Below are 22,667 nucleotides of genomic sequence, written 5' to 3' on the forward strand. Positions count from 1 at the left end.
CTTTCTCAAAACAACTGTTACTCCACACAAAAGCCTAGCTTCAGCTTGCTGCCTAGATTAGCCTTATTCAGAATGCTTGTCTCTGAGGAGGCAAGCCCAACACAAGGTATTCTGCAACTTAAACACCCTAACCATTTACAGGGGAGTGGCAATAAAGGGAGGGAAAAAAACAGAGATGAGTTTACAATGAAGCACTTAAATCAAAACTGGTCTTGAAGAGAAGGAAAATCTGCAGTTCATAACTTTTGCTTCTATTCATGTTTTTCTGCCAAACATCATCTTTCACATCTTTAGTTAGATAATCCTAAAGCTAATCCTAAAGCCTTGTTCATAGGTGTCCACATATGATCAAACATTACTGACTTGGAGCAAAGGAGGCAGTTACCATTCTACGCTATGAGAATAACCCTTTCCTTCTCTGAAGTTGTGGAAAATACTTCTGACTCCTGTCTATCAATAACAGACAGACGGTGAACATATAAGTGGTGCTTCTATACTTCACCTAAATAACACTCAGGTACTGAAGGCTAGAGCAACTACACAGCAGTACCTCCTCTAGTACAAATAGTTCTTATCACACAAGAAGGGACAAGCAATGCTGTTTTGAACCAGCATTACTCCTAGCAGAGAGTAACATTTTTACCATGCCACAAGTAAACTCACCCTGGAGCTAATAAAAAGTATGCTTTGTTCATATGTGTCATTTGCAACACAGCACTTTGATGCTAGTGTGTTTAAATTGGTCTTCACTGAGTCTTAAAATTACAGTAATACAGTCTGTCTTACATTCGTGTAATTTAACTAATAGGAAAAGCATCAATTTTACTGAAATACAGTAAGCACAGTAGATAAACTGACCACTACACCACTACACCCAACTTCTGGCTGGCAGTTACTAATTGCTTAAATCACCTTGTTGGCTGTCTTATTAAGACATTGCAATAAGTTCAGAGCTCAGTATAAAGATCGTCTCTTAGGAACAACCTGGCAAATTACGTAATTATAAGCAAGAGCATCTAGCTTAAGGATTATTCATTCCAGTGCAATTGGTGGAGCCCCTGACAAGGCTACGAAGATTCTACAGTTTCAATTCTTTGTTTCCACGTGTTGATTTTAGAGGGGAAAGGTAGGACTCTGTTAATAGCACACTCAGTTCCAGAAGTAACTATTACATGCCAGCAGTCAGTAACATTTGCCCTAAACAGAATAACCTGAAGTAAACATTTTTGAAAGGTGAAAGTCTTCCATAATGAAGTATACATTCTGGGGAGCTTTCTTTTAAGCTATTTTCCCCCAGATATTTTAGGCAATGGAGAGCTGGTAGGAATACTGTGCTTGAATTTCCTGAGGGAACTAACACAAAATCTTCAGATTTCTGCACTGAATCATTTCATTTCACCACACGTTCTGCCTTCTCCTTCTAAACCAGCAGTTTGGAGCTTGGCTTACCTTGACTCTGTCCAAGGTGTTAAGACAGCCAAGGGGCTTTTGCTCAAGGAAAACAGATTACAGTACGTCAGGAAACAGCTTAATATGCATAAGCCCTTTAGTTTTAGCAGCTACAATAAATGCAGACTCACTGAAACTTCATAGCAGAGCTATCAAATGGTAGATAAACTACTCCAAAGTTTAAAGTATACTGTGCTTGCAAGAACTGGAAGCCAGTTTCTCCCTAGATTTGCTTCAGGTTGGGGATTTTGGTTTTAGTTTCAGTATGTCTAAAAAATCTCTATATAAAGGTTTGGAAGGTTTCCTAATCAACTCAAATTTGGTAGTCTTGAAAGCATCCCACACTTCCAAGCTTCACCCAGTAACCCAAACCAATGAATGTTAGGATAAAGGCCAGTGCCAACATCTGAGTAAGCATGCAATTGAGGTACCCTCTTCACCCTTGCACAACAGTAACATCTTGCAGAACTCAAATATGAAAGGCTAATGTGGTCTGCTAGGTCCACTGTGAAGATTATTATGTAATCTTTGAGCTCATGTAGAGTGGAGTAGACTCTTCTACTTCATTCTAAGGTAAGTGGAACAATCTTCAGTTGTCCTAGAATGAAGTGTATTTATTTATGACAAATTCAAATCAACATGGACAAATTAAAAAGATGCTTTAAAAGAGCCAATTTTTCAGAATTGCATCCTAGAGACTTATACTCACGTTTGCTTTTGATTTCCCAGCTGACTCCAAACTTCAACTACAAAACCATCAAAATTTTCATTCTAAATAAAGGGAATTGACAACAATATACAGTCAATCACCGTGCTTATTCATTATGCTTGTATCAGAGATGATAATACAATATCAAAGCACACAATTACTGTAGTTTTTCCTTGTACTATTACAGATTGAACATGCTTTGTATTCTTATACCAGCTTCACCTTTAATGCAGCATTTCATGAAGAAGTCAGAGAAGCACAAATTATTTAACAAACATGCAGAAGTTGAAAATCTCTATTAGTTATCCATGACTTCTACCCTTACAGGATAAACCACTATCAGATTGGGAAAATTCAGCCATTAATGAAAGCTGGTTGTTAAGCAAATCATTTGACACACATCTACATGTATATAGGGAAAAAACTTGCGAACTCTTGAGTCTAAAGATGTAAATGCTAACTCGGCATAGGCATGATTCCAAACATCTCCCACAATTAATCTCACTTGTGATAATTTATGTTTAGCATGATCAAGGATACTGTTGTACATGAGTACCCTTTCTTTAAGAGGCCAACTGTTGCTGAGGACCTAAAATTGATGTATCAGTAATAAATTTTAAGAAACTATTCAGTTTACCTCTACATCCATCTTCCTCTAGTGCACTTTAAGATTTCTTTACATCATGTAGCAAGTGAGAAAACTTATTATGACAGTAATTAAGCAGGCTGTCATGAATCAACTGCTAAAGTTGAATGTCTTTTGGGTGCAACTCGTCTAGTCCTACACATGCATAGCTCTAAAGCCATTAGCTAAGGGGCTGCCCAGAAAACCTTAGCAAACAGTAACCATTCCTTAAAGGAAATCCCCTTCTCCTCTCCCCAGCCTCTTAACATTTTAAGCAAACTGCTTTATCAGACCTGAGCAAAACTGTACAGTAACAGATATCAAGTGAGTTATTCTTGGTATTAGAAGTGGCTCATTAGCTCTAGCACACTGAGCCTGAATGTACTCCTGTAACACAGAAAACAGCGCTCGTTGCACCCATGACCCTTTTTCCGCCTATCAAAAAAATGCTACTAACCAGTTTAGCCCCTGCTTAATAGATTTATTTTTTTAACAGAGATTTAAAAGAAAGCAGTCTGCTCACCAGGCAACCTCCATGAGAAGTTTATCAGGTATCCACTACTGTGTCAGTAACATTCAGCCTGCCAGCTGTTTGGAACAGGTTTTATCAATCACAGGTTTTATCAATCACAATTTATAGCAGGCACAAGTCACCGATGCAGCTGCCAATGGTAACTTAACAAGGTTATATTGATCAGACTTACATAGTCTCACTTTAGACTTGTAGTTAACTGCACTTAAGTGTTGCTATACTTCGTATTTACAGGAAATGGACACACACCAGGACACACTATTAAGAATCCTGCCTAATTATTGTTTTAAGCAGAATTTTATTTTGTAGAATATAAAACTACTGGAAATGAGAAAACACCCATTACAAAAGGAATCAAATATCATCTCACGCTATTTTATAAGCATTAGCAAAAAGTCTTTTTACCTTGGCTAGGAGAACCATGTTCTTGGTAAGCTCCTCTATCTCATCCTCACTGCCAAAAACACTCTCAAAGTCCTGATAAGTCCAGCCATCAAACAAAATTCGAGGCACTATCAAGCAAAGTTGTCAATCAGTAGTGAAAATTAAGAATTTATTATCTACACTGGAATATTTCTGCAGAAACAGAATACAGCAGTTACAAGCAGAGATGCCACTAAACAACATATCCCATGACTAAGATCATTTGCTCTTTTACTCTGGTCAACTTCAGCAGCACAGATAAATTGACACTGTAGAACATTCTTGTTCATTTTATGTTTAGTTAAAGGTCTGTACTGATGCAAGTTTTATGAAAAGATACCTTCACTTGATTGAACAATCTTAATTGAACAATCACTTTGGGCCCCAAGTAGATTCTTAAAAGAACACCAACATGAAACAGCAATCTTTCTGTAAGCTGTGCATCTCTTCTACCACAAGAACAAGATAGAAAAGTTCACTTCAAACTCTAATTTACTCTTTTGTACACAGCCCTATATTATTTCACTCTTCTACTCATCTCAAGACACTATGACAAATTTTTATTTTGGAAAACATGGGAACTTGAGCTCACATAATTTCTTTTTCCAACAACACAAAACTTTAAAAACAGTCAGACAAGAGTCAGAAAAGCTGCTGTTGGAACAGTCGCCAGTCATGCACACTGGCAAAGCCAACAACTCATAGAGAGCTACATCTAAGCCCTTTCTAAGTACCAAGGATGTAAAAGAGTATTTTAGAAGAGTATAGAGAGATTTCAAAGGCTTTATCATCTGGCAGCTGAAGTAATTTAAAATATTTGACTGAGCATTCAATTTCTCTAATGCATTTCAAGTTTCATACTCCCTTCTGAATCAAGAAGGGTTTCACAGTTCCACAGATTCTTGCTACAGACAAATGTAAGAAGTCTAGCACAGTACTATCTCTATAGCAATGTTTACCATTTTCCCTAAAAACACGCACCGTGGCACATCCCTTGGGTTCCCAGCTTCAAGGGGAGAAAAGCCAAAGGAGGACTTTTCTACTATCATGCAGGAAAGTCTGACTGACTCAGATCTGGATTTTTTTTTTTTTCTTTTTAACTAAGCAGAACCCCTGAGCAACAAGTTTGAAGACTGCTCCCCCAGGTAAGCATGTAGTGTTATGGACAAAGTACCCCTCCAGAGAGGGCCCTGTGATCCAGGGTTTATCCAGAGACAAGAAGCTAAGGAAAAACATTAGGGCACCAACAGGATCAACACATCAGTTAACTTTCTATAGTTAACTGCTTTTATTTTTCTTCTCAGATTTTTTCCTTCATACAGCTATGCTAAGGTAACCTCCCTTTCTCCCATATACACCTGAACAAAGCCTTCTTTTGCTCTGCTAGCAGTTAAAGAAGATAAAAACCAAACATAAAACAGAGGCTCACCTATTTTGATGTTTTTGGAGGCTTTTCTGACATCTTTCATCCAGCCTGTCAAACAGTATCAAGTAAGAGAACAACTGTTAAAATATAAACAATGTTGACAATGACAATATATTTTCAAGCATTCTTCAAATAATGTAGCATAGTTTCATTATACCTATCTTCCTGCCACAGACTACTAGTTCATAACCAACACAGATGAAACATCTTCTGATGCACAGAATTTGAAGCTATTCAGCTCTACCACAGCATAACTAGCATTTACTACAATCTTACAATAGTCCCTACCCAACCCTGCCCTGCTGCTTACAGTTCTGCCTCATCACGGAAACTATCTTACTGCCTACTCAGAACAACACTTCTGTAAACACCAAGGATCACCTGGGAGGAATTTTTTTTTTTTTTTTTTTTTGAAGCTGGTACTTTCAAGTGTCCCATCCACTCCTCTTGGCAGTCACTGCACTAAAATGAATTTGTTAGCAGGCACCAACATGGTAAGAATTATAGCTGTTTCAAATAAGATTCCACATTCAATCAAGTTCAAAACCATAAACTACTTAGTTATTATTTAAGAACATACTAGCTGAAATCTGAACTTGCTACCAGTTTCTTGACAGGGAAGGGAAAAATTGTCTTCAGATCAAATTTATCTTCCATTCCCACAACAAATTCACCCAAAGGTTTTTGCAAAGGAAAAAAAACCACAGCAGGTAAACAACCGCGCAGTGCAAACACCAAAGACCATTTCTGCCTGTACAGATTCTTTGTCCCTTCTTTTTTTTAAGAGGGGCTTTGTAGACAGCCTTGTCAAAGAGCCATCTTTCTACTTATTCTTTAGACAGATAAACGATGTACACATGTGGAAGCACATGGGGACAGAAAGAAGTTCACTGAAGAAAACTCCCCCAAAAATGGAATGGATGAAAGTACTTCACCATGAGGCAGAGTCAGAAAAACCCACAGGCATATATTGCCAAAGCTACCTAGCCTGCAACAAGACCAGTAAGCTTACTTGCAATGCATATTCAAAGAAAAAGAAAATAACACCTTTATCAGCATCATGGAGCCCAGTGAACTGGAACCTTTCCTTCCCTCTCCTTTTCACTTGTAACCAGACCGGTGAGATTAGTGTAAATTTGTTTCCAAATATTTTAGCAATGTCATAGCCATGGCTGTTCCACTTGCAAAAGAAAGGAGAAAAAAAAAAAAGAGAGAGGCTCAAAAGCAAGATATACAGTTCACTTTACTTTTGACCAATACAAATTCTTTAGCACAAATGTAATCATTTCCTAGATCCCCATTTGTTAGTTTGAGGAAACCTTATGGGATATTATTTTTATTTAAATAAGAAATTACTCTGGAAACTGATAGCTACATGAAAGGCAATACTCGAATTGTGCAAATTCACCTGAACTACAGGAATTTGCATGTAGATTCCAACACACTTTTGAATTTACAGAGTCTGCATTTATGTTCAAGAGAACTTGAGAAAGGTGAAAATTTATAAGGCACCTATTTCTCTTTTGAGCAGTGTAAGACTGAAACAAGTGAAAAGCATCCTCTAAAGAAAAGGAAGAAACATTTATTATTGAAGAAAGAATGCTCTGAATAATAGTAAGACTGGATAGCAAAAGAGATCAGTTTGACAGCAGCATAAAATTTTTACTGTTTATTTAGAAGGTTCAAGTTGGTAGCTGCGTGGTATGAGGACACTTAGTAGCCCTTCTGTTCCGACTTTACTGCAACTTCACATGGCTCATCAAGGACAAGAGAATACTACCACCTCTGTTTGACCAGTGAGAAGAAAAACTATATGACCTAGACATCCTTCAAGAGATGGATGGGAGAACAAGGGTTTGAGACCACTTGAATCTCAAGCCTGCTCTCAAACAATCCTCTGGTTATATTTGACTGTATTTGACCAGAAGTTCCCATTATTATAAAAATGCTTTTAACACCAGGATGCAAGATTGCAGATTAGCACAACGTGCTGCATATTTATTCAAAGCACCAATTTTATTCATTTTATTAACTTACAGGAGTAATATATCCCAGAACATCTCCCGAGAAATGCCTTTCCTTCATCTTCTTGAAGCAGTAACTTCTGTGTTCCAGTATAATATCCTTTGCCTTTGGATCCACAACTACCAGTCCCCGCTCCCGCACATTTTTATCAGAATGCAGCGTCTGCAGGGAGAAGACAGTTTTCAGAACCAGCTATACAAAGCAGCCATTTTCAATAACAGACTTCAAAAAGAAAAAAAAAAGAAAAATCACATCATTAAACTCTGAGCACTCATTTTAAATGATGCAGAGCAGTTTGATTTAAAACTGAAACAGGAAACTGCTCAGAAATTATTTTCATCATCAGTAAACTTACTGTTTGCAAAGAAAACAACATATAAACAAACAAAAAAATCAGTAAGTGGTAAGATTAAAGAACATAATTCACCACAGCTGATGGTGCTCTGCTCTCTAGTCGATGCTTTCTGGCCTGTTACCCCCAAATGATAAAAAGGGGCTAGGAGTTCTTAACCAAGAATTTGAAGACAACTTCTAAACCGGATATATTTTAGACTGAGTATGCTGCATTACGGTTACCGAAGGCCCAGGTTCTGAAGACCTTTCTTTAAGGAAGGCCTGCTTCAACTAAAACAGCACAAAGTTTTAGCAGACAGAAACAGAGTGAGAAGGCCTAATAGAGTATGCATGGTGAGTATGCAGAAACCATCTATTGATTCAGTGTAAGGACTTTAGGGATAAGGCCTGTCTTAACACTTAGTATTATCCTTACTACCTGCAGACTAGATTTTCTTCCTGGTAGACATTGAGCAAGCAAAACAAACAATGACAGATGTATCTGCATAATAAAGGATTAACTATTCTTACAATTTAAGTAAGGGAGAGGATTTTTAACATTGTCTACTTTTTTACCTAACATGCTTAGCAACACTAAGTACCTATACTTGGTATATGCACTGGTAAATATACTTCCTCTCTGTACACACCCTTTCTCTTGCACTGCTGTGCCTTCTTGCAGTTTTGAAAGAAAACAGGCAGGAAACAAGAACATGCTCAGCAAGTTAAGAGAGACTTCAGCATGTTGGCTCTGCTTGCTCAGATTGCTACAGGACTCTGAATCATTTCTGCCTGCAAAGGAACTGCTGGTTAGAAGGCTCCTCAAACTCTTCTATCAGGATAGAGCCTTCCCATTGGCAAGGCTGAAAACACCTTCCCTTCCACCAGTAAATGACCTGGTGCTCTTGGCCCAAACTACTGCTCCCCGTCCCCCTTTCGAAAGCCATGGAAGTATGTCTCCTTTAGCTATGCAAGAGGGGACAAAAACTTCCTGCTTCTGCAGCTCGCATAGGGTATAAAGCTCCAGAAGTCTACATCATATTGGTTCAAGGAGTCAACCATTTGTGACACACATAAAAGCTGAAGGAAAGAACAGTTTCAGGTAGTCTTATTTGTGAGCATAAGCTTCAATGGAAATGCATGGTTGCTTTTAGCACAGTTTTGACAGAATGAGAGTCCATTCACCAAAGTTCAATTATTTGCTGCACACGTTAGATAAGATGAGCATTTCAGTTATTTCTCTTACCTTTTCTTCCAGTTTTTTTGTAGCACCTTTCTTTGCATCTGTTTTTGACAGGGTACCTTCAGCTAGCCAGCAAATCATGGTAAGAGAAAGTGAAGTACAGAGAAGCCTCATGGTGGTTTTCCCCATGTCAATTTCTCCTGCCCTGAAAACATAAGGATTCAAATCTCCGTGAACAGAAGAATATAACAGTTTAATTAAGTTTTCTTGTCTAAGAAAAGTCAGGCAATTGTCTTTTCTTCTTCCCTCTAAAATCAGAGTTATTAAGGCAGTACTGTTTTAATAGTGCTTTTGCTCTGGCAGCAAAATAGCAGAGTATTTTAAGAGATTCCTAGGCTCAAACATCTTTTTTTGTCCCTTGTTTTAATAAGCATATCACAGAGAAAGTGGGTTGGACACTTGCAGCTTCCCTTTTAAAGAATCCCTAAAGAAGTATAATGGTTTACAGCTAAAACTGAGATAAATGTCTGCTGCCCAGGACAATTATAGTACCACCTTACTTTTTCTATAGCAGATAAGAGATACCATTTGTTTCTTCTCCTGCCTAACCCAGTCAGCAAGTCACAAATTAATTAAGAGACAGAAGGAATTATAGTTATATGCTTACAGCTATGTGCCTGTAACAGGTGAGAACTTTGCTTTAAATTGCTTGCCAAGTCAGTGATACACACAGAATAAAAAAAAAAAAAAGGGGGGGGGGGGGCAGAATCCTTTTGGACTAGAAGAATGACTTTGACAGTTTGTCCCAGTTCCAGATAAAAGAATTGAGAATTAATAGAGAACAGTTCTGTTCAGTGCTATTTATCTATCATACCTTAGTTCTCTCAGAGGAAAGACTTTACAAAAAAAATTTCAAATACAGCCAGAGCATGTTATTCAACCTCTCCCTATCCATGAGTCACACTGGTTTTCCAGCCTAGTTCCCAGAAGTGGATAAGAAGAAAACAGAGAAAAAATATTTAGCATTAGGGGAACCAGGGCTAAAGGAGGTAAAATACCAGAATGAAGGAAAAGCAACCTGTTACTAATTCTGGAAGTCCTGAGTACCAAACTGGGACTAGCTTTCACCTATAATAAACTAGTGGCTCTAGGTACATATCAGGCTGTTTCTCATAATTAAGAGACGCTAATGGAGAAGAAAAAAAGGTTACCTTTCCCATAATTTTCTGAAGTTTTCTCAAACTTTAAAAATTCTCGTGCTTCCTGTATTAGCCTGAAGAATTAACATTTCTACCACTCACTTTAAAGACTTATGAGCTCATTTCTTCAAGTCATATTTACGAGATTTGTTGTTCTGTGTGCACTGATAACAAATGCTGCCCAAAGTTTGAGTATTTTGTTTCTGTACAAAGCATCAGGTGAGGGATCCCACAACAGCAGACTGAGCACGCCGAAGGAGTACTGTGGCAGTAACATGGTGGCAGAAGGAACCTTAAAAGGTTAAATGGAAGTGTACTCAATGAAACAGCAGCTTTTTGAGGCCAACAGTGGTAATGCAGAGATGAGATCAACAACCCAATAAACTTAAGCATATTAGGATGGGGCTCGCTTAGCAGTGAGGTTTTAAAAAGCAAAGATATTTACTGCAGGAGTTAGGGATTCTGCAGGAAAACAGAGAGAAGTACACGATTAGAGAACGAAGCACAAGAATGACAGCAGCAGAAGTACTTGAAAAAAACAATGCCACTAGCACCAAAGAACATAGAGCATCAAAAACCTCATGTACAAAATTATTTGAAGGCTTTAGTCAAGTCTTATAAAGACTGCAAAATAAAAGCAGAAAGCCTTCTAATACTTCTTGGATCCAGAGGGCAGGGTAAAAGCTAAACTGCTACACCATTTGAAATTCACTACTATTAAAAGTTAAGGTGCTATGCTTCTACTTTGCCTTCAAGGTCACTGGTAACCCCCTTGTTCTCCACATCCTAAAAATTAGACAAAGCAGGTTGCCCTTGCTAGCATCTACTCTGTTCCATCTAGCTTGGCAGGATCTATAAACTACTGCAGAGAGGAACAACGGAGAGCCTGAATAGTCAATACAAGTCTTAACTATTTGGACAGGATATCAATTCTTCCAGAAGCTGGTATATATTGATTTAGAGGTGTTTGATTTCACTTTCAGAAACAATTAGCTACAACATCCACTTCCCTGAAGAGAAGTTAACATTTAACAGCTGAAGAACAGAAGTTTAAAAAAAAAAAAAATCACTGAACTCTAATTAGACATCAAAATGTGCTCATTTCCATGACATGATCATATCCATCTGCCAATTATTAAGTCAACATCCACTCCTAGATCTATAGGAAGAACTGAGCCTGTGGCAAAATGGTTTCTGCCAGTGACAGTCCAATACTGACTCCTGGCTGGAACCTTATTTTAATAATTTGTTCTTTAACAACATCGGTTAAGTGAAAATTAAGTAAATAGCATCACTCTACTACATGAAGATGAATTAGTCAGACTTTAAATGCTCTTTATGGAAACTATAAGCGTGAATTTTGCAAGCTTTATGAAACTAGATCCCTATCAAGTTTTTCTTCTGCAAACCTTCCTGCACCATTTTTTAACTCTCCTCAAACTAATTAAACTGAGTAGAACTGTATGAGCTTGGCACTCTTGTTTATTTAACGTTACCACTGCAAAGTGCAAGCAAAATTGAAGATTGACTGTATGTCCTTGTTCAACTGATACTATGGACAACTTAAGGTTTAAAACACCTTTTGACAAACTGATGCGAAGCCCAGGTTTCTCTCTAAGCCAGGTCACAAATGTTGTTTAACCTGAGTCTCCACATGAGGTAACAGTCAGCGGTTTTAAATGCACCTTTATTTTTAAAAGAGAGAAAAGCTGGCATAATTTAGGCTGTCCCAAAGAAGCAACCAAAGAAACTAAATAATCTTGGAGGCTGGCACAGTAACTATCTGGAAATCAGAGTTAGTGTTTACACTTTATTTCTAAAGAAGAAACTAGATTCTAACTGCTGCTGCAGGAGTCTGCACCACTTAGTAAAGGAAGCCCAGGAAGCACTGTGTTGGTGTGTTTTTAAATTAAATCAACAAAAACTAGATTCAGGAGTAAAAATAAACCCGTTTCTAACCTGTGTAAACATTACTCTCTTTCCTCTTGTGAGGTGCTCTACTTTGACAGTAAAAATTGCCTCCCATATCCGTCTGACTCTCGAAATACGAAAGCTTTCCACGCAGACCTCGGGGACAACAGCCTGCAAGCCTACCACGCCAGCAGGCTCCCTCAGGGCAAGCCCCCGCCGCGGCCCACCCGCGAGCTCGTACCCCGTGGGGCCACCCTCAAGTGCCGTGTCACCCCCACCCCACCCCGGCTGCGGCGCAGGCCGAAGGACCACCGCAACCTCCGGGGCGCAGCCCTGCCGCCCGCCCCCTTCCCTGCCCCCAGGCAGCCCTCAGCCGCCCGCTGCCACCACCTACCGCCCGCCCACCGCCGCCGCCGCTTCGGAAGTGGAGGCGGACGGCACCGCCCCGCCGGCTGACGGGGCAGCGCTGAGGCGGCGCTGAGCGGAGCGGGGCGGGGCGGGGGGGAGCGAGCGAGGCCGCCGGGTGGCGGCTAAGAGCCAGCTGAGCCAACATGGCTGCGAAGCAGTGGCTGTTGCTTGCCGCCGGCTCCGTGGGGCGGGGCGAGAGGCGCGGGAGCAGCTGCCCAGGCCGGCCGAGCCCCGGGTGAGGAGGAAGAGGAAGAGGAGGAGGCTGGGCCGTCCCCGGGTGCGGGTTGCATTGGCGCTCATCAGTACCCAGAAAGCAAATGCTAGTCACGGTCTAACCGTAAATTCCCTTAAAGAGCCTCTTGGTTTATTCTAAGCTGTAGCAAATAGCGTAGGTAAGTAGGGAGTTTGGGCTAAAATACGTGCGCTGGCCTGGAGACAAAATGATAGTGCAGGCAAGGCTGCAGAGAGGCAGCAAGCAATATTCCTAACTCGAACTGTGCAGAAAGGAGGGGTCAAATCTCAGATGGCCATTAACATGCTTTAAAATAAAAGTTTGTTTTAAATTGAGGTTTTTATTATCTTCTGTTTTGTCCTTCTACAGTTCGTTTTTACATACAACATGGCTGTGCTACTACTATTTTTGCTGCAGTGGAGGTTTTTATGTAAGCCTGGTATTTCATGGGCTGCTTGCAGGGACTAAATACCATATAAAAAGACTTGATAAAAATGTCTGTGCTATGTCGTGATGTAGTGGCAAGCCTCACATATCCTGGTAGTGGACTTCCCAACAGAAGCCTTTCTGTGACCTGCTTTCTGTGTTGGTTACAGCTTGGTGCAACCTCCCAGAAGCTGAACTGAAAGGTTATCTTATTTTCTCCTGATCCGACCTCCTCTTTCATTCCCTCTTGTGTAATGAAGATCTTCATGAACATTCTTTAACACTGAAAAGAAAAATAGAAATGCTTTTCCTCTGAACAGAAGTCTGCTGGTGAACCGGCTGTGTGGTCTCTCTGGCCAGTGCTAAGAACGCGTACACTTTCTCTATGCACTAAATCACCCAGATTTAAATTCTAGCAAGGACTTCAGAAAGGAAGCTGGTACTCACTAGCACATTCGGACACACATGCTTACAGACTAAAGAGCAGGAAAAAGGAATGTCTCATCCCACTTTTTTAGTGTCACCAAAACACCTCTGAATCCTTCAGCTTTCACTCAAGAAGTGATTTTTTTTTATCTTATAGGACTGCTTGATAGGCATGTTTGAAACACATATATATAAGCTACCCCAAATTTAAAAGGTGCATAACTATAGTACCTAATTTACAATAAATGTGGTACTAGATTTTCTGTTGTTTCATAACATGCTGTTCGCTCTCACAAACATTAAATGCTTCCAGCTTACACTTCCAAATAGCAGGAACAACAGATAAGTCATGAGGGCATGAAAAACCAGTTTTGTTTCCAGTCTCTCCATAATGAAATCTATCATTTCCTGTCTTGCATTCCCATCATATTCTCCTATTGACTCTCTTGTAGCCTTAGCAGGACTGATCCAAAGGTTTGCTGCAAGTAGTTGACAGGGTACATGCTGCCATTGAGAAGACCTGTAGCTACCTGTAAGGGAATCACAGATCTTATCTCCTCTATGTAAGGATGCGCCCACATTTTTAACACATCTACAAGGTATTGCGCAGTCCCCACCAGAGGCTGACATTCCACTAACAAAGACTAAAAGATAAGGTGATCTTTATGCTTCTACATTTTCAATGTTCTTCAAAGAGACAGGAATCTGTATCTGTTCTGGGAATCATGAATGCATCTTGTTTAACTCCCACTGTCTACCCCTTGCACTACTTCCCAAATTCAGTAACTGAACTTGGCACTATGAATTCCTTTCCTTGAGCCAGGTACTTGAAGGCTGGATGCCACAACACTGGGCATCTCAGCACGTAAGTTCCCCCTATGTAATTAATTGTAACTCATTAAATTTCACTTTGGTTTCCCTAGAATTATATCTCACGCTTCTTAACTTTTAATTTTTTCTAGAAGTGAAAAGGGCCCAAGCTTCGAAGGTGAGTATTTTACATAAAATACCAGTTTTCTGTTTGGGTTTTTCCTCATGCTCTAACAGTTACTGATTTTGATTATTATTACTGACTATAAGTCTTTTGCTTTAATTCTATGCATTTGTGGCCAGCTCAAAGAGGCACAAAGAAATTTAAAAATGGGGTATGGTTGCCTGTGATAGACCATATCAATTTTATTTCTGTGTTTTCAGCCTGTACACTACTATTCCTCTAAAAAAGCAGTACCTTAGTAAAATATGACACCTGGGGCAGAGTAGAAGTGTGCTGTTTTCCTGGCAAGTAATTGTGCATACTCAGAAGATAAAAATGGTGTGGCAGCAAGAAATGAGTGGAAGCCTGTAGTTAAGGAGAAAGAAAGCTAAGAGAAATAGCAGAAGGACCTCAGAGATTAAATGAAAAAACCTCCCATGAACTAGAAGGAATTATATAGAGTTTATTGCAACTCACAAAGCCAGCAACTCACATTGCCAGCATGCGGGTAGCAAAGGAGATCTTGTTTGCAAAACCTTTATTCACCCTTATTTTATCTCATCTACTCTCTTAGGGTTTATTTTAAAGCTTAAGTATTCTATTCTACATTTTAATATAAACCTGGTGTTTTGAGTGTAAACCCCTTCTGGTCATTGAGGAGCTCACCGGAAAGAAAAGATCTAGGCAGATCTGTCCCAAATTTCTAGAAGTTTAGGGTTTCATGATAGTGATATTCTCCTAACTTTGCATTTCTTAATCTTGAAAGCAGCACATCAGATACTCTGACATGGCAGAAGGCATTGCTGATAAAACTGTGCTCTCTGTTAATAGACAATGAATGTTAGGTGTCAGGTAGAGAAACATGACTGAGTGTACATGTGGAGGAGCCACCAATTCTGTTTTCTCCTTATCTCTTTTTGCTTCCAGTAATGGTTAGAATGACCATGAGTAGCAGAAGAAAGCAATAACTGATGGGGTGAGAGACAAATTGGACAGAAGTAACAAAGGGAAAGGAACAATTCCCTTTTTGTAGTTCCCACAAATGGATACTCACCAGCTGAATCCATTCAGTTTAATGGTAATAGTCTTATGAAGGTCGGTGTAATTATTCAAGTCTTTGTACCAAAGTGCAATAAAATTCTGAAAATTATTAAAGCAACTAATGTATGACATGGGAAAGAAGGGATAGACATTGTGGATTTGTTGGCAAACAAATGTGCTGCAAAACATTTTGTGTAATAGGAAAGCATTTCTTGAGACTATTTCCCTTTTAATGCTGATTTTACCGTAATTAGAAATCTCTTAAAAAATCACAGCATCTTGGGAGGGATGGAACTAATGAAGTCTGTTTTTTTCACAGACTGGTGTTTTATAGATGCTAAGCTCAAACTAAACATTTTCCAGATTTATTAACTCAGTGCATTTGTAAAGGGCTGTGCCTAGTGCAAACTCTGTGCTGTGCAGTAACAGCTGAGGTTACACATTACAAAGTTTCTTTCAGGCAAGACACATCTAGAGACCATTACGGGCTCTTTCCTCTAGCTAACCATTTATTAACATAAAATTTGTATCTTCTCCCTGTCAAAACTGTCTGAAATGGTCTAATAAGTTCTAAATTATAAGGCAGTAAGGTCAGACATATACCTACACATTTGCCATAATTTCATAAGCCTTTGTTGAGGCAAAATGAAGACAGGGAGCAAGGATGAATATCGTAAAGCCTCAAAAGTGAGTCAAAGGAGGTTGACATAAAATAACCGGGGTACGTGTACTGCATGCTGAGCCACTTCAAATGAAATATTTAGCAGTATAGTTATAAAACTAGAGCGCTCCACATGGGTTAACTACTTGAATATTTAACCCAGTTCTCAAGCAGAATTTGCAGCTCATGCTTAACTTGGTACTGCCACAGCTATTCTGCTAGAATATGTTAAGCCACCGGTTAAAGTAAGTGTACCTGCATGACTTGCAGTTGCAGTATTGACTGGAATACAGCCAGACAGGACTGATACACTTAGCCTTTAGGTGTCACTGTGCTCTTAAGAGTAGAAATTAGTTCAACATTTTGGCTAGCAGAAGCTCCTACATAGTGACATCTTAAGTTTTCAGCTTCAAGGTAAATGGAAATTATTGCTAAGCATCAAAATCTGTTTGTAAAGCTACGTAAAAGATGAATTTTCTTCATGTAAGCCTACAGATGCAGAAGATCTGAGTTGAATATAAGACTAGTTGTGCACGACTGCTTGTAGTTGCACTTGGTCTACAAAATGGATCCGCGGGAAACGGATGTATGCCTGACTACCACATACTGTCATCTTGTTTTTCTAATAGATGCTTACAGAACTAAAAAGCGTTCATGTAACAATGTATCCTGAAAGCATGCAGAACAGACACTTCAGAAGTGACCTGAGGTGTACAGCCACTATCAGAGAGATAGTACCAAGTATTATGTAGTTCTTTATCTATGAGAGAAAAATGTATCATTAACTTAAAGGTACTAGAGCTTGATAAATTTAAATAAGACACAGGCTCTGAATGAGGAGGATTAATCATGGGAACAAACTACCCAGGGAAACAGTGAATTTGATGGTGTTGGATCAAGACTGAGTGCCTTTCTGAAAGATAGGCTGTAGCTAAAAGCTAGATACTGGGCTCAATTCAGGGGAAAAAAGAAAAAAAAAAAAAACCAAACCAAAATGCCAAACCAGAACACAACAGATGGAATAAAATGGCTTGAAATATACAGGGAAACAGATGAAATGACTGATTGATCTCCAGTAGCCCTAAACCCCATGATTCTACAGGTCATTATAATCCACTAAGTATACTAGTCACTTGCATTATGACTGAAACTCTCAGCATACTTACGGTTAGGCAGACTAGGCCAGTTTTGACACCATTTGAATCTATTTTCAGCTGATGAGATTAAATGCCCTGCACAGTCCTACCTCTTTGGCATGTTTAAGACAGTTTAACCTTGAAATATTTTCAGTCTCAGGAGTAGATGTGGCGTGGGACTGTGTCGCTCTGCATGTTTGCAGCCTTCATGAGAAACACATGGCCCTGGGTTTGCATGCCTGCACGCCCAGGGAGTCAGACGAGCATGAATCGCCACATGTGACGCAGAACAACTGCGTCACTTACGCAACCGAGGGCAGGCTCACAAGGGGTATGTGACAAAGGATGGCTCTGCATATAGTAGCTCTTGGGCCTGCAAACGTTCAGAGTGACTATGCAGGGTACGTGAAGTAGATCCCGTGCACTGTTTTGGGGCTGCTTTTGAGCTGGAGGACCAAGGCACAGCCTCCATCTGTCCACCCTGTGGAAAGCATGATCTCACATACCGTACCATAGAGAGTCTGTACCCCACTCTTCACATTTTAGAAGTAAGATCCTAGATTAACAGACTGCTCAAAGCTTACTGAAGAAGTGAAGTTTTCTTGTCTTCTGATCTGCCGTCCCTCTCCTTCTCCCTCAGAAGTTGCACCCTCTGAGGCACCTGCGAAGCCCGGTATTTCTCCTTCAGAAACATAAAGCTTCTCGATCATTAGGGGCACGGGGAGAGGAAGGGATTAGGCCGTTCCTGAGCAGGGAGCGTGCAGTGGATTCACCCGCGGATCCAGCGGTTGAAGCCACCCTGCCCGACCCCTCACGGGGAAGGACCGCCTGCCCGCCACCCCTCAAGTCGGCCTGGGCCCGTCTGCCCCGATGGCCGTGACTGGTAATCGTGACCCAGCAGCGGCACCGCCGATCTCCGGGGCCCAGCCTCCGAGCAGCCACCCCTCCCAGACCCCAGGATCGCCCGGGCTCCTGCGGGGATACCCGGGGAGAGGCCAGGGACCCTGCCGGACGCGGCGGCGGAGGGGAGGCCCGGCGCGGCCCGCAGCGCCGCCGCCTCCGGGCAGCAGGTGGCGCTAGAGCCTCGCGCGCCGGCCGCCCACGGAGGCGCGGGAGCCGTCCCGGCGCCTGCGCGCTGCAGAGGCGGCGGCGGTGGCAGCGGCCTGAAGAGCCCCGCGGGGAGAGCGGGCGGTGGCGGCAGTTGTGGCGGTTTGGCGTGTTGCTGGGCGGTCGTGATCGCGCGCCACGATGCCTGCGGTGTCGAAGGGCGATGGGATGCGGGGCCTGGCGGTCTTCATCTCCGATATCCGGAACTGTGAGTGGCGGCTGAGGCGCGGTGGGGCTGGGGCCTGGGCCGGGCCGGCCGTTGCCATGGGCCGTTGCCCCGTGGGGCCGGGGCTTCTTTCCTTCGATCCCCTCCCCAATGCTCTCCTCTTCCCTCTGCCCCCTGCAGCAGGCTGGTCGGAGCGCTCCCGCCTCACGAAATGGCGACGCGCCCTGGGGGGGGGGCGGCGGAGGCGGCGCGGCGCGGGGTGGGGGGGAACGGCCTAAGGCTTCTGGGCTGTGGGTTTGGGTTGGTTTGTGCATTTTGGGTGGGTTGGTTCGGGTATTTCCCTCTCTTCCGTCTCCCCGCCGTTGCGGGGGCGTGCTGGGTGTTGTGGTGGCTGCTCCGGTGGAAGGGGGTGCCGGGAGGCTGGTGCCCGCCGTCGTCCTTGTTTATAAGGCGCTGAAGCGAAGCCGGCCTGTGCTCGGGGTGCGGGTGGGTTTGTGGTGGGCCAGAGAGAAGCGTCTGGTCTGCTTCCAAATCCGTGAACGGCTTTCAGTTCAAAACGTCACCGATGGAAAGCAGGCCTCTGTAAGGGTGCCTGCGAGCAGGGCCTTCTGTGGGTATGCCTGGGCTTGGCTTAAATTGGCTTTAAAATTCTGTTTTGTCAGAAATCAGCTCTTAGGATCTGCGTAATTAAAAAATGGGATGGAGAGGGGTGTGGGTAAGCGCTCCCCTGAGGGATGAAGGGGGAGTATGCCTGTGAGTGTGCAGCACGGGGGGGGGGGTAAAATCTGCTGCTGCTTGGGCTGTGTGTGAGGGGGAAGGTGTATGTCTGGGGGCACACCTCAGTGCTCAGCTTTCCTTTTTCACTGAGAATTGCATGTGATAGCAGTTTAATATTAATCTGAGTTAGAGATCTAAGTGTATGATGTGGCAGGAATTGCCTGGGGAAGGGCTAAGGTCACTGTGGTTGGTGTGATGAAACAGCTCTATTTTGTCCACCTGTGTTTTGTCTGTAGATTACTTGAGGTTACTTTTAAAAGCAATGGCAGTAAGGTTTCCTTTCTGAGATGGAAGTGGATTTGGAGGATTTTTTAATGCAAATAATGATGATCTAACTAGGCTTGTATTGGGATAACCACACCACCTTGGAAAACTCTTCACGTTGATGACTTCTAGTACAAAAAGCTGGGGAGAAAATTATACTGCTAAAATGATACTGTGTAAATGCAGAGTTTTCTTAAACTAAATTTAGGTGATTTGGACTTCTAGTCATGTAAACAGGGGCTTTGTATGTAAAATTCAACATTGCTAATCTTCCTTAACAGCAGAAGCTGTCTCAATGTTTTTTTCAGAACAGAGTTGCAGGTCCTTATGTTTCTTCAGACTTTACTCTTGTATGTGTGAAGGTGGCTTATAAAATGTGTTGTGTATCAGTTCAAGGTTATGTGAATGCTCTTGTGCTTTGTTTGGTTGGCCCAACTATTTACTGAAAATTTTCTAGTGCCCTGGTATTCTATGCAAGCTGCATATGTAACATAGTTTCACCTGGTGTTGTAGCATTTAAGACTTGCTGTTGTATCTACTCGCCATTTTTTTTAGTAATTTTTTTCATTCGTTTAGCTAGAAGTAGTACGATTTTGTTCTTCAGTGTCTCTTATGTCTTGCAGTTGGTTAACACGTTTGTCCACTCTTGTTTTTGGTGAAATTCAGTAGAAGGGAATACAAGAGAAACATTCAAGCTCTTAGGTTCCTAACCCATGTTTAGAGATGTGGAATAACAAGGTTGAAGGTAGTAGGATAGAACAAATTAACTGCTGATTTCCTCATAAGCTTGCCAGTGCATAGGCACTGTGGGAACTCTGATGAAACAACCACTTCTCTGTCCAGATTGGACAACAAATCTCTCATGCTGTCAGTGTCAGCAAGAGTGGCAAAGATGTAACCTGGTTGTGAAACAAATAAAATGTTAACACATTCACTGTTTAAACAAATACTGATATTTCTCAAATGTTTTGTCCCTGTCCAGACAGCTATTTGGGAGCTGTAATTACTTTTGTATCTTTCTCATCTTCATAATGAAGAAAGTAACTACATCTTCCAAATAGCTGCAAAAGAGCTGATAGTTCCCACTAGTAGGTGGTCTGTGCAGCTTCCAAACAGGTGTCTAATGGCATTTGAATCTTTTTTCCTTTAAGGGAGCTCTGAGCGTTGCCAGCTAACCATGGGCTGGTGTATGGTGACTAAGATTCCCCAAAATACTTGAGAGTACTCTCTAGAGACTCTGCTTTGCAGGCACTGGTATTGGCTTAAGTTCCATCTTTCCCTCTTCAGAGTGGGGAGCTAGATATTTGTCAAGATCAAAATGTATCAGCTGCTTAGCTGAACAGAATCTTTTGACTGGTAAATCTAAGCAAATGTTCCTTTTTTGACATGGGAGGGAAGCTAGACAGCAAGTGCAGCTCTTAATCCAACTTTAAGGCTAGAAACAGAGGTTAAATATCTGACAGTTGCACTGATGTGCAAAATGCTTGCTGATATTCTTAATTTCAGTCCTAATTTTGGCTTTGTTGGACTCATTTATCTCTTTGTAATACTACCATAAGGGCCTGATGTTTTTAGTTTGCCTACAGCCCTTCCAGACTGAGTAATGGTGAAACATGGCCTGTGCTTTTTTCTGAAAGATTTTGCACAGGTAAGGAATCTGCATTATAGATGTTGTTGAAAAATGAAAATGCAGTTGTGTGCTAACTGTGCTCAGGTGGATGCACAGCATGTGATTTCAAGGTAATAAAATAACCTAAACTTCAGGGGGATACTTATGTAAATTTAGACTGTCTACCTTTGGAAATGCTTAATCTTCTTACATCAAGTCTTCTTTTTTGGGCATTTGTACCTACAATGTCTGCAGCACTAAATAATGCATCATTCTCTTACAAGTGTATTATATTACTCATTTGAGAGTGATGCTTGTCTTGCCTATCTGTTTTTACCAGTCTGTTACAGGCTTCAGAAAAAGTCTTAATTGATAGCAGTTTCCAGTGCTTAAAACTCTAGTTGATTGTGAGTGAACAAACAGCTCACACTGCCAGTCTGTCCTTAAAAGGTTGGTTTTCATGTCTGTGTCGTCTGGGTTATCTGTTAAACTTCTTGATCTGTGCATTAAATGCTTCTATGCCCCATATGACTTTGAATGTAAGAATTACTTTCTATGTGACTTTTAAAAGTCTGCTTAAAATATGCTGATTTCTCAAGTCTGTAAAGCTTTTCTTTTTAAATGAAAAGTCAGCATACTACTTGTAGCAGCAGTTGTAAAACATTTTAAGGGGCAAAAGTGCTGCTTGATGCCTTGGCTTTGCTCTAGTCTCTGTGAAACTGTAATATAGCATGACATTTTCAAAGCAAAATGTTCTTTATTCATACAATTATCAAGTGAATTTTCAAAATCTGGTGGTATAAGAAAATGAATTATCCTGCAGTTCCCGATGGCTCTCCAGGATTTTGTTTCAGGGCAGCTTCTTGTAGGTCTGTATTTTCTGCAATCTGCACTAAGACCTCTATACAGAAAAAAGAAGAGGTTTTTAAGAAACTAACTCTTTTAGATGCATGACAGCTTGCCAGTAGATGTATGGGCTTTTCTAGAAACTTGCTTAGTTGGATTTTTTATAACATATATGAAATAGTATGGCAAAACTTCTTAGCTTATCTTTCGTAGACACCAGAGAAGAGACAAGAAAACTATAGATTGATAGCTGAACTGAAGTATTTGGTTAAGATAGCCCAGTTAATTAGCACTTAGTTAATGTGGCCCACTGAGAAAATAGCAAGGTGTTGCTATGCTGTAAAATAGATTGTGGTAATAGTGGAGCTGGAAAGCTCTGAATCCTGTGGTTTGGTGAAGTGCCATCCAGACTTAGGAATTCAGGTCAGGAAGAGTCCTTGTCACTGCTTGGGTGAAGTGCTTTATGAACCAAAACCCAACAAAATCCCCATGTGTTATAAGGACATGGACTCCTGCAAGAAATACTTAAATAGTATGTTAAATCTTTTTTTGTGTATGTACTGCAGAGCTGCTGAAGTGATTTGGCTTATGCAAGATGCTGCTTTATAAACTCTCCAGCTGTCTTAGCTGACATACATCATCAGGAGTCTGTTTATGGCTTTAAGCTTATCTGGTGATGAAGTTGCTCTTAAGTCATTTGTCACTCAACCTATTCTGTTGCAACAACGATATTATCCGCTATTCACCCTGAAAACTAGGAAAGGTTGCTTTTCTCCTTTC

At 41.2% G+C, this 22,667-nt stretch overlaps 2 protein-coding genes across 8 annotated transcripts in view; one reads left to right on the top strand and one right to left on the bottom strand.

Moving 5' to 3' along the window:
* Positions 1-12,063, bottom strand: part of CHID1 (chitinase domain containing 1) — a 131,568-nt gene extending 119,505 nt beyond the window's left edge. The window contains exons 1-7 of one of the 3 annotated variants that reach the window (XM_052812073.1): positions 11,864-12,063; positions 8,769-8,910; positions 7,202-7,351; positions 6,212-6,344; positions 5,168-5,212; positions 3,721-3,827; positions 2,159-2,220 (exon numbers count right to left, since the gene is read on the bottom strand). In XM_052812073.1, the coding sequence (XP_052668033.1) occupies positions 2,159-2,220; positions 3,721-3,827; positions 5,168-5,212; positions 6,212-6,344; positions 7,202-7,351; positions 8,769-8,894 (623 nt within the window). In that variant the 5' untranslated portion in view covers positions 8,895-8,910; positions 11,864-12,063. Of the gene's footprint in view, positions 1-2,158; positions 2,221-3,720; positions 3,828-5,167; positions 5,213-6,211; positions 6,345-7,201; positions 7,352-8,768; positions 8,911-9,579; positions 9,597-11,863 lie in introns of those variants that run through there. The other 2 variants (XM_052812071.1, XM_052812072.1) reach the window with 2 other exon arrangements.
* Positions 12,064-18,239: 6,176 nt separating this feature from the next.
* Positions 18,240-22,667, top strand: part of AP2A2 (adaptor related protein complex 2 subunit alpha 2) — a 46,092-nt gene continuing 41,664 nt past the window's right edge. For all 5 annotated transcript variants that reach the window (XM_052812064.1, XM_052812066.1, XM_052812068.1 and 2 more), the window contains exon 1: positions 18,240-18,433. In XM_052812064.1, coding sequence (XP_052668024.1) covers positions 18,367-18,433 — 67 coding nt within the window. In that variant the 5' untranslated portion in view covers positions 18,240-18,366. The remainder of the gene's footprint in view (positions 18,434-22,667) is intronic.

The sequence above is a fragment of the Harpia harpyja genome, chromosome 16 (assembly GCF_026419915.1).
Source record: "Harpia harpyja isolate bHarHar1 chromosome 16, bHarHar1 primary haplotype, whole genome shotgun sequence".
NCBI classification, from domain to species: Eukaryota; Metazoa; Chordata; class Aves; order Accipitriformes; family Accipitridae; genus Harpia; species Harpia harpyja.